Source organism: Crinia signifera, chromosome 4 (genome assembly GCF_055691185.1).
Source record: "Crinia signifera chromosome 4, ASM5569118v1, whole genome shotgun sequence".
Lineage (NCBI taxonomy): Eukaryota > Metazoa > Chordata > Amphibia > Anura > Myobatrachidae > Crinia > Crinia signifera.
In genome coordinates this window covers 214,386,588-214,398,769 of record NC_139220.1, presented here as the reverse complement: position 1 = coordinate 214,398,769, position 12,182 = coordinate 214,386,588, and the positions used below count along the sequence as shown (strand labels likewise).

At 38.6% G+C, this 12,182-nt stretch overlaps 1 protein-coding gene across 7 annotated transcripts in view; it reads right to left on the bottom strand.

The window, feature by feature from the left end:
* Nucleotides 1–311: 311 nt before the first annotated feature.
* The window catches only part of SHF (Src homology 2 domain containing F), a 294,338-nt gene continuing 282,467 nt past the window's right edge, over nucleotides 312–12,182 (bottom strand). For 5 of the 7 annotated variants that reach the window (XM_083183745.1, XM_083183747.1, XM_083183748.1 and 2 more), the window contains one exon: nucleotides 312–2,094. In XM_083183745.1, coding sequence (XP_083039871.1) covers nucleotides 1,908–2,094 — 187 coding nt within the window. In that variant the 3' untranslated portion in view covers nucleotides 312–1,907. The remainder of the gene's footprint in view (nucleotides 2,095–12,182) is intronic. The other 2 variants (XM_083183751.1, XR_014473486.1) reach the window with 2 other exon arrangements.

Genomic DNA, 12,182 nt, shown 5'->3' with positions numbered 1-12,182 from the left:
AGGTACAGAAAACTCTAATCAACATTTTATAATGATTTCACGTTCATTGATATGCTGATTACATTAAATACAGCTAAAGTAATTTTATAAAACATTTTTAGCATTCCACAATTTTTCCAGATAAGACACAGGTAGGGTTTTGGCTTTATGTCGGATAGAAACTTCAATAGTATTCTTGAAAACCCTAACAAGTATTAAAACTTAGCCTAATTCCAATTAAAAAGCTGAAATAGTCACAAGACTCAATAGGTAGCTGAAGTTATTTCTAAAATCCCCTGCCGCTATTTCAGACAGGGGGGGGGGGGGGGAGATAGTGGTGGGTACCTATTCAACACGGTCTTTCTCGTCAGCATTGAACAGGCATCTTGGCAGAAAAGGCCCAACTTTAGAAGCAGTCGGGCCCATTCTGCCGAGAACGGCCTTGGATTGTTGAGCTCTCGGCCGTATCTCACGTCCACGCCCCCTTTTTGACGTTTGGCAGGCGGGACATTGAATCCCGCCTGCCGAGATGCAGTCGAGCGGGTCAAAAATAGGACAGGGTCACGGCTGTCGGGCCGGCCTGACAGTCATGACCCGGGATTGAATATTCCCTAAAATATGCAAAAGCATTACATTACATGTTGTCTATATTTTATTGTATCTTAGATTGCATATTGTTGGCTTTTGCTTAAAAATACACATTTATTCACCATATACTGTAGGTTGAAATTTATTTCAATATTTTGTTATTACTGTATATTCTAGGCTAATTGTTTGTTATTTGTGTCATAAGCTGTGTGACTAGACAATAAGGTTGAGTGTAGCACTGATTGAGGCTCTAGTTTTGACTCCAGTGAACTTTTAAATCAGCACTTTGTATCTGGTCCTAGGCAAATTCATAAATTAAAAGAGCTGTAAGAAAATACGAATTAAAATAATAAAAAATTATAAAGTGAGATACGGACATCAGCAATGAGGGGAAAAAATTGTAAAACTAAATATGGGCCCAAAACGAAGACTATAAAAATAAAATGCTTAAAAGAACTAAAACTTTTTGTTGTTATTGCCTTCATTGTGCTTAATACACAATTTGCTCAATGCACTTTCCAGTTACACAATTTGCTTGTTTGCTTGGCTTCTTTAAACTTGACAGGAACATACAGTATTGCTGAACTGTTACACATATTCACAAACATGGCAAACTATGGTTCTTTTTCCCTTGTTTGTTATTGTTGCTACTAGTTAAAGGATGGTATACAGGAAAAAAAAAACATTTTAAATAACAAGCACTTTAACTACATCATAGTATTGCAAACATTCAGGACATACTGCCCCATATTCTCTTAAATAAAAGAACAGGTTTTTTGCCCATTCAACTCAACTACTTTAATTTTTTTAATTTGGTAACTCAAGTTAAGCAAAAGCTAGCCACTATTGGTTTTAGAAAATCCACTGAATAATGTATTGCAATTAGGTGTTGTAATTTACAAAGTGATGCTGCCCAGTGTGGATGGTTGAGGGGCTGGCACAGCTGCTGTCCCCATGGCACCTCCATCTTGTTGGCTACCTGGTAGAGCCCAGAGATTCATCAAGCATGTCCTGGAATTGCCATTATTCTTCATTGTGGTTTCCTTCTCATGATCTTAAATGTTCTGGTGGGGAGTGGGCAGCATGTCATATCAATGGCTCTGGAGTGCATTCTTGTGGCACTAAGTTTCCATACATTAGTATGGGTATGAAAATGATTAAACCAAGATTGTCTGGTTTTTCTCTCACCCTTAATTTAGTAGCTCAGGTGTTGGTTTTGTAAGTGTCATTTTTTGCCGTCTCTTGAGAAAAGATGTATAGCATATTTAATAGCAATATTATGCCAATATTTTGTGGGTATTGCATTGATCCATCTTCTATTAGCAGCCACCAACCCCAAGCTACAAAGTCCTGATTGCAACTGGGAAGAGCAATGACATGTGTTCTGCTCCTTTTATTGGTAACTTGCGACTGGAGTAGTGATGGATTATTTCTGGTACGCTGTCAAAAGGTGGGCTGTTCTGTCCCAATACATACTGGTTTTCTTTGGTACGCGAGAGCTTCATGTGCATGAATCCTTGGCTGCTCCTATTAGATAAAAATGAAAAGAAAAGCATTATTTTTCATTTAAATTAGGTATCAGAATAACATATTTGACTGATAGCAGGGTAGAGGAAGGTTTGTCTAGGTATGGTGCACCAGGAGAGGAAAGATCCCTCTAAAATGTAACTTTTAATAAACATTTTAAAACTGCGAATCATATACAACACTTAACATATAACACAAACAAAGTGGATAAAGTGCATGTTAAAAATGCACGTGTGAGCATTCCGTGCGCCTTGTAGGATCCCCCTTATAAGATGTCAAAGTAACATATTTGACATCTGTTTGCAGCTTTCCATTCTAAAGAGATTAACAGGTTTACAATCAATGTTAAGCCCTGTACACACGCTTAGATTTTTCCCTTTTTTTCGATTTGATTTTGCTCAAGAAGCAAAATCGAATCCACATCGAATGGTTTTTAGGACACTTTCGATCTGCATTCGATTCGATGCGCGCTCCCGTTTTCTCAAAATCGAATAGAAAAATCTACTGTGCAGCCAAGGAAATCTCGAATTCGATCCAGTAAATCAGATAAGTACATTGTGCCAACATTGTAAAATCGAAATCGAATCGAATGCAAAAGTACAGATCTAATGCCAAATCGAATGGGATGATCTAATGCCAGATCTAATAGAAAATCGAATCTAAAGCAAATCTAAGCGTGTGTACAGGGCTTTAGAACTATAGTGGATTTAGGGATTGCCTCCATTAGAATCTAAGGCTCCAACACGGACAGATCACATGCGTACTCAGGAGTGGCCAATACTCCGCTTTGTTGAGAGCATATTAGGGGGGGGGGGGAGCAGAATAATGGTTCCAATTTAATGTAATAAAAATGTAAACTTACTAGGATAAAAAATAAATGTATCATTAAACTAGAAAATAGAAGAAAATCTGGCACTGTGTTCATAAAAAATACACTGTATATATTGTGTATAAATGTAATCATTATGGTGCTAGTATTACAATGAATAAACAAAATTAAAGCAGCAGATTTGATGGGGTTTCTGTGTTAATACACCTAGAAAACTATTTGTGGAACCCTCATATGAGCAGATCCCAAATTGAGGGTAAAGCGCCTGCCACCCTCTCCACTGCAGTGCATTATGTTTCCCTCACGGACGGTCTTCTGGTGGTGTAATTGGTCAGGTATGTCTGCTCCCTATTGAGCGAAACATGTTATACCACCTTCTTCAACTCTTCCTAATTGCGCTTTCCACCATTGCCATAATTGACCTCAGAGATCAGCCTATTGCAGCACTGCAGCTCCAGCTCTCCCTGCCCCCCAATTCAGCCTGCATCATGCCTTAAACACCCCCTCCTCCCCAGTAGAGCCTGCAATGTTCGCCTCTGACACATAGGTTTAGATGGCACGGCTACTCTGCAAGTAATTAATTTGCATTAATCCATATAAATAAAAGAAGAATATTAGTACAATAAGCTGCAGACCACATCATACAGAGGCAACTATCCTATTGTTATTTATATGTTAATTAAATGAAACCGGGCGGGATTCCGACCACCGGGATTTTGACCGCATCCCCTCTACCTCACCACCATACCTTTACCCACCTTCTAGTAACCTCTCCATCTCTAGGCCTGAACCTCCCCCTAATCTCACTATCCCTGTACCATAAACTTACCAATCTTCTAGTGACCTCTCTATCACTGTGCTGTAAACTTTAAAATTAATAAACAGCACATGCAAATTTTCTTTCATAAAAAAAAAAAAAACCCAAAGCAAATGTATTCAAATCATGCAGAAGTAGGCAGTCCCTGTCTGCTTACTTATACGACATCAAAAGTTGGCTGGTTGGCTAGTTAGCTGTATGGTGCAACATTTTTGTTGGTCAGACAAATTAGATGGTTGGTTAATTGAATGGTTGGAGGGATTTGGTCTGGTGTATGGACAGCCTAAATCTGGCTTCTAGCTCATTACCACATGCTGCCCTATTAACATTTTAGATGATGTGAACATTGTAATATGCTATTGGTAATAATTTTACACCTTTCTATTCATTCAAAATAAAATAATGAATAAAAAAATAAATAAAAAAAAAAAAACTGCTCATAACTTCATATGTGCCTTATAAAGAAAACATAAATATGTAGACCATAGTTACCTGTAGCTTTTGTGTAGTTACTTTCACAAAGCAATTTCCTTTGTTTTAACAATGTTTAAAAAAGTTGAACAAAAACCAACTGAAAGTACACATAGCCTAGTTCAAGGGAGGTTCATAATTGTTTGCAAAATTCTTAGGAGAAACCATCAAGTTTTAGGTCTTTTGCCAACATTCCAATTTTAAATTAAATTGTTTGAACGTAAAATAAAAAATGTAAAGCATCCAGCTAACTTACCTATAGTAATGATGTATTGAAATACTCGCTCTCTGATTCTGTCTATTGAGGTTTACTTGGAATAATGTATGGAACCAGATTACTAGCCCTGCTATGAATTATAAAGCTTAATGGAGACTTGTGCCAGTTCATTTAAATGTAAACATTAGTGGTTGATTGCATAATTCCATATGATTTACATTAAAACAGTGCTCATGTTTAATTCATAGATTACAATACTTAAGTAAAACATTACTTTAAATATGCAAGACTTAATATACAATATGGAGAAAAAGGCAGAACATTTTATATCTGCTCATATTGGAAGGCTATTTCAGAAATATCTGTAAACATTAAACAAGAGTAAACCGTATAGTTCTTAAACTTGAGACTCCATTGGTTACCAATGAAACGGACTAATTTTTGCCAACAACTGTGGGGGTTGTATGATTTAATTAGGTTAATAACCCACTGTAAATTAGGTTAAGTATGTACTGTAAAACTAATCCAGACCTATTATAGTTATAGTAGCCATTTGCTAGAAGACCCTGCTAATGCAAATCACCATTGACTCCAGTGAGTGAAACAAGAGCTCAGCCTAAGACCATGACTGAAATGTCTCTTACAGCAAACCCTAGTAACAACCACCACAGGGGAGACCTTGATTTTTAACACACAAAAGAGGAAAGATGATCGTTTTTATGGAATTCTTTTCTTTTGGTTGATGGTAATAATATGTACACCTCTTTCATTTACGAACACATCATTCATTTCAAATCTCCAATTGCCTGGACTATTAGAAAGTTCACATGGAAAAGAACTTCTAATGGCACTACGTTGGAGCCACAGTGATCATGGCAAGCCGTTTCTGGAGGTGCAACACTTCTTAGCAACCCTAAGATACCAGAATATCGATCATGCCCCACCATTGTACCATGGGGTGGATTGGAAAAGAAACCTTCACAATCAGAATCTAGATGGATTTTAGTTTTAGAGACCATGTCCCCAAAGGAATAAATGAGTCATTTGGGTTCAGAACTAAGTTTTCCTGTGAAACCCCATTTTAAAGCAGTGACTCTATTTAGTATTATACTGAGTGGGATACACAGCTATAATGCGCAGACACAGAGTTCTTAGTGAGACACCGTTGTCAGTAGGATTGGTGTCTACTTTAATTACATTGTATATTTGTTAGATTTTATGATGGTAAATTCAATGTATATTTGCATGATGCGCACATGCTTATGACGTCATTTAGTTGCATCTTTGACAAGCTATTGGCTTGTTTTCACATGTGGTGGTGTCTATAATTTTTTTGTATTTCGACAAAAGAACCCAATAAGAGTTCTGAAACAAAACTACAGGTGTTTGTTCTTTCTTTACAAGTCTTCTGAGTGCCATAGATAGACACTGCACCCATTGTTTTGCACACCCTGCACTCTTATAAATATGCAACACAGGACAAATAACACAGCCAGTTGTGATTTTCTACTGGCCAATGGCATTACAATCACCTGCACCTGTACTTTCAGAGTTATTCTTTACAATCCACCCCTTCGTGAAACCATAGGAGTGGAACACGGTTCTGACAAACAGACTAATACATCTGGGTTCATAACAAATTTTTGTGACTATATATTTAGGACTATTACTGTGAATTAAATAAAATTAAAATACTTTAAGAAGTATTATGAAAAAGTGAGACTATGCATGAAGAAGATGGGATGCCAGGTTGACATAGGTTTTTCATGTGTTTTTTGTTTTTTTACAGGTGGTTTTTCATACTTTACTATTCAAGTGGGCACAGAGCGAGAATATAATAGTGTGCCAAGAATAGCAAGCCATGCGAGGGGACGTGGAACACTTATACGGTGCCAATGTCGACTTAAATCAACATCAACACCAAAAAAACACGAAAAACTCATGTCGACATACTGCTTATGGACCTATTTCATGCGTGGACCTGTCGAATCTATGACCCATACCCGTATAGGACTATGGTAAATGACCCTAAAGTATCCACAAAAAGAAAATAAATGAGAAATTGAATAAAATAATATGAGAATATGAGGAACAAATAAGGTCAAATGGAATATGATGACAATACAGCCAATTTTTTTTTTTTTTTGTATTGTGTTTAATATACCACTGCTGATAAATACAAATATATATTCACAGACATAGCCATGATAATAGACATGTATAGAAGGCAGCACTGCGACGGAAACATTAAGTGATCCTAGGTATACTATTCTAGTAACACTGTCCTTTCTCATTAGGCTCAGTCAGGTTATCAGGAGAACACTGTCCTAGCTTTCAAACCATCTGCTGAATGGATGGCTCTCGAGGGAGAGGCGGGGAAGTGCCGGAGAAGACAAGCCGAGATGAACTGCATGTCTCTGCTGTGTGACAGCATTACAATTTAATTAACTTATTTACTTCTAGTGGGAATAAGTAAATGGATACACAGATAAACCTGCTAACATAGAGAAAGGTGGGAGCACTACCAGCCTATTTGTCTCATTTGGTTTTCTATACATTAGCATTATGTGTATACACATTCTGCTGTGCAGCAGGTGCCAACACGGAGGTATTATCACAGAAATATTCCGTGAGCAGCACAGAGGCAAAGTGGCTATCATTAGTGTCTCACAGCCTGAGGTCATGAGTTCAGTTACTAACCAGTTCCCTATCTCTATGTACTTTGTATATTCTTCACATGTTTATGTGCATGTCCCCCAGGGCTTCAGTTTTCATCTACAGGGAAAAACATACTGGTAGATTAACAGTATTCTGACAAAATTCTACCCGGGAGTGTATACAGTATGTTCATGGACTGTGCAGGAACCCATATGAATGATGAGATGATTTTCTGTACAGAGCTATATAGTGTCGCTTTATAAATAAATAAATATAAATTCCTACTTTAATAAATTCTCTCTCAACAACATGCATTTTTATTTCCATTGCCAATACCTGTATTTGGGATCTATGAAAAACAAGGGGGCAGATGTACTAACCCCCCCCCCCCCCCTTAGCGCTTCTCCTGCATAACGAGGAGAAGCAGGCACCCGTTATTTGCTAATGTATTAACCCCCCCCCAAGCCGATAAGGAGAGCCGTTATGCCCAGCGTTAATGGCTCTCCTTATTGGCTCCCACGGCGTCCCGCACATGCTCAGTGCGCTTCCCCCCCTGTCCGGCTCTAATGGGCATGCGCGAGATCTCGCAAAAACCGCAAGATCTCCTGTGCAGCCCGAGCCAGAAGCAGGGCTAGCGTTTTCGCCGCAGTGGGGGACAGGACAACGCTAGCCCAGAGCTGGCGAAGTGGCCGGGGCAAATTAACACCTGGGCGGCTGTTAATACATCACCCCTGCCGCTAAACACTGGGGGGGGGGGGGATTGCAGGGGACAGCCCTGCCGAGCGTAACTCGGCGGGCTGTCCCTAGCGCACGTTAGGTGCACTAATATACATTAGGAAAATCGTAATCCCCCCCAGTTAACCAGCGTTAAGTGCATTTTTGCACTTAACGCTGGTTCATACATCTGCCCATTGTTCCTGCAATTCAAGGAAGTGGAGAACCAGTGCCTGATTAACCAATAGGCTGATAAGACTGCAGCCTGGAGCGCTCGGTCCTGGGGTGGAGATGGGGGCCTCAGTGCTGGCACAATAGATAGTGCTGGAATGGGAGCACTTCCTGGTGCTGCTGGAATTGGGGCTCAGCAAGGTCTCATGAGAATTTACCCACTGTGGGAGCAGCGGTGACTTTTGGGATAGGTGGCAACACCGAGGCAGGGACGTTGGGAAGAGGAAATCCTGTGAGAGAAGTGGCTGACTGCACCACCAAGGGTGTGACTGATGCCACTGCCAATTGCAGACCCATTAGAATTGGAGGTTAATGCCTTCATATGCTTATAGGAACATTACTAATTTTAATGCTGTAATACGGTTTATGATTTTTTTATCATTTGTATTGTCACTTCAATTATATATATATATATATATATATATATATATATATATATATATATATATATATATATATATATATATATATATGTTCTACCTACACCTTGACAAAGGGGCTAGTCCCCGAAACGTTGGTTTGGTCACGTTTTTTTGAATACAGTTTGAAATTTCCTACGAGTGCCGCTGCCTGTCTCTTTATTCATTCATATATATATATATATATATATATATATATATATATATATATATATATTTTATATAATGTTTATGACTGCAAATTTGAAAATAAAAACTTTTATATACAGTATCAAAATTTCCTTTACAATGCACAATTAATAAATAAGTTACATTCATCGAACAGACAGGTCTCTGCGCTGCCTTTTTTGTATTTTTTCTTGAGCTCTTGAACATGATGGGCCTGATTCTGGTTGGCTCAGTAAGCTTAGAAGAAGTCAGCTACATGCCTGGCCCCTATCGTCCCGCCCACATCCCAGCTGGGCGTTCCCATGGGCGAACCCGCTTCCACCCCAATCCCTGCAAACGGCTCAGCGACTATGCAAGTCGCCAAAGCCATTTGCAAAGGGGAGCTGCACATGCACATAATATATCATGCTCAGTCTGTTACCATAGACATACTACGGTTACAGCCCATCTTCAATAGAACTCCAATATTAGTGGATTCACTCCAAGGAATAAATTACTGTACAGTTATACTGAAGGTAGGGTACACCTATAAAAAGGCCTACAAACAAATTAACTGGTTATAATTCAATATATTACTTTGGTATGATTTAAGATTTCAATATTATAAACATTTACAATCTTAGCAATAACGATGATAGTAACAATTTTAATGCAATAGCAGACAAAACTTTTATTTTCAAAATTGATTTACAACATGTAGTAAAGAGATAAAGATAAACAAGGGAACGATTACTGGATACTATTCATGTAATATGTTATCATCTATACCAAGCATGTCCAAACTGTGGCCCTCCAGCTGTTGTGAAACTACACGTCCCAACATGCCTTGCCATAGTTTTAGTATTCCCTAATAGCAAAACTGTGGCAAGGCATGATGGGACTTGTAGTTTCACAACAGCTGGAGGGCCATGGTTTGTACATGCCTGATCTATATATATATATATATATACATATATATACTGGGGGAAAGGCTGGCACTCCTCCTTGTGGTGTCGTAACCTGCCCAGGTGCCTTCCAGGATGCAGCAAGCACCCAAAGTAATAGAGCAGATGGGGACGGCGGCACTCAAAGGGACTTGAGGAAAATGAATCAGACCACTCTGGGGTTCAGTTCAACGTTTCGGTCGGTTAGACCTTTATCAAGTGTATGCTTTAAGTTCTTGATAAAGGTCTAACCGACCGAAACGTTGAACTGAACCCCAGAGTGGTCTGATTCATTTTCCTCAAGTCCCTTTGAGTGCCGCCGTCCCCATCTGCTCTATACATATATATATATATATACATATACACACACGTCTAGTGTCTGATTGTGTGTCTCCAAACACTGCCATCTGTTGGCAGCGAGTGAAACTACATCTCTTTATCTTACATGCATAAACACAGAGGCAATCAAAATGTAGCAAACTATCTTTTGAAGCATTTGCTTAGAGCGGGCTTACTAGTTTCTTAAATAAATAAGTGGAAGAAAAGGTACAATTGGTTATATATTGTGAAGAGGTTTTATGAAACAACTATCATAGATCTAGAAATTATTATTATTTGTTAATTGCAAATCTACTGTACATTTAATTTAACACTATAACAACCATATTAGGCCTAAACAATACATTGCAGATTTATTTTTAGACATTCTATTAAAACTTATACAAACCTTGAAACAGAGTACAGTAGATAAATCTATGCTGTTGTGTCATCAAGGTCTCGTAACCAGCAATGACAGCTCAATATACAACAAGATTTATGGCAAACAAAACCCTCATCCATATCTTTCTGTTTCGCTGCTTTGTCAACTGAAGACATATTTATTTAAGTGCGAGGAAAGATTTATCTAGCTTTCCTACATCTGGTGTTTAATCAATTCAATATAAACTGAACAGTACTTATAAAGTGACTCTGGTGCCACTTCAAATCCATTTTATTTTCTATGGGATGAACAGCCACAATCAGTGCATTTTTTTTAAATCTAAAAGACAGTACTTTTTCCCCCTAAAGAATAACTGAATGGAGTAAATGCAAGAATTAAAATGGGAACCTTGCCTAGGAACCGGTCATTTGTCTGGCATATCGAACCGGGAATAAAGCCATAATCCTTTGAAAAAATCTTGCATTTTGTAAACACAAGTACCTCTGGGAAGGTACCCAGGAAAAATCAGTAGACTGAACTGGTAGCTTTGCTGTACTCTGGCATACTCATTCAGTTGACGACTCAAGTACCATGTGAAACCTAGTGAGGCACCTGGTGGGGTTCTGTACAGATTTACCTCTTGACAGGAGATTCCTCATTTTTCAGGCAGTCCCTCGCACCCTTAAAAGAAGTGATTATAATGGTAAAACAATTAGTGGAATCACTGTCTGAATAGAGTGGGTGGGGCTAAAATATGTGGATTTGAATAATTTAGCCCTGCCTCTTCACCATGGACCTGCAAACTGTGGCACAATGATGTCACAGCTTGCCCCCACCGCCAGAGATTCTTCTCCCCTACGGTCTTCACCCACAGAGGAATTTGTAAAAGTAGGCAAGTATGTTTCTAAGGGCCTAACTCCAGATTGTTGAAAAACTGTGCACTTGCAGGACCTGTTCTGCATATGTGCAGAATGTGTCCTGCACATACAGGGTGTTACAGCACCCTGATGAAAATGCAATAAATTGCATTGAAACATTGGCATCACAAATTAGCCTGGCCTGTTTATTGGTTGAGTGCCGCCTACAGCAATATTATATATACACACACACACACACACACACACCACTGACCTAGGTGTTGGCACGTAAACAGTGCCCATATGATCTTAACTTTGGAGATCTCATCATTTGTCTTCCAAACTCTCATCACCTGTGTTCCAACATATTCAATTTGTTAAGTGCTACAGTATGTACAGGATTGCAATGAAATACACCAAAAACACGTTAACATTTCAAGCTTGCAGCTGTGTAGTCATTAACAGCAAATATACTTTTTCCCAGTTTGAACATAATTACAAAAGTTAAAAGGTCAGTCATCTACTTTCCATATTTCCATAAAGTCTAATGCTTTCTATAATATCAGTAGGTAGCAAGAAAACAATAAAATCCAGTTTTGTTTTTAGGTAACGAGAACATGTAATGAAATGTCTCAACTAAACCAGTAATACACAGGTTCTTAAAGTCAGTCCTCAGGACCCCACACAGTGCATGTTTTGCTGGTGTCTTCACAGAATCAAATGAAATAGACTCCACCTGTGGATCTTTTAAAATGTGTCAGTCAGTAATGAGTGCACCTGTCGGGTGACCTGGAAAACGTGAACTGTGTGGGGTCCTGAGGACTGAATTTGAGAACCACGGCAGTAATACAATACTACGATTCACTGCCATAGTGGCAGATACAGAGCAATTGTCTTTCCTAGATCAGATGCTTTCCTCTATTCATCACTAATGCAACTTTATTTACGTATAAATGACACTACAAGTTAATCACTAGAAAGCTATTTTTTTTTATTAAAAATACATTTCCTTTTCAACATAAAAACTTGTTAGTTCATTAAAAATATTAATTAGAAGAGACCACCTTTATTGGAGAGATTTCCA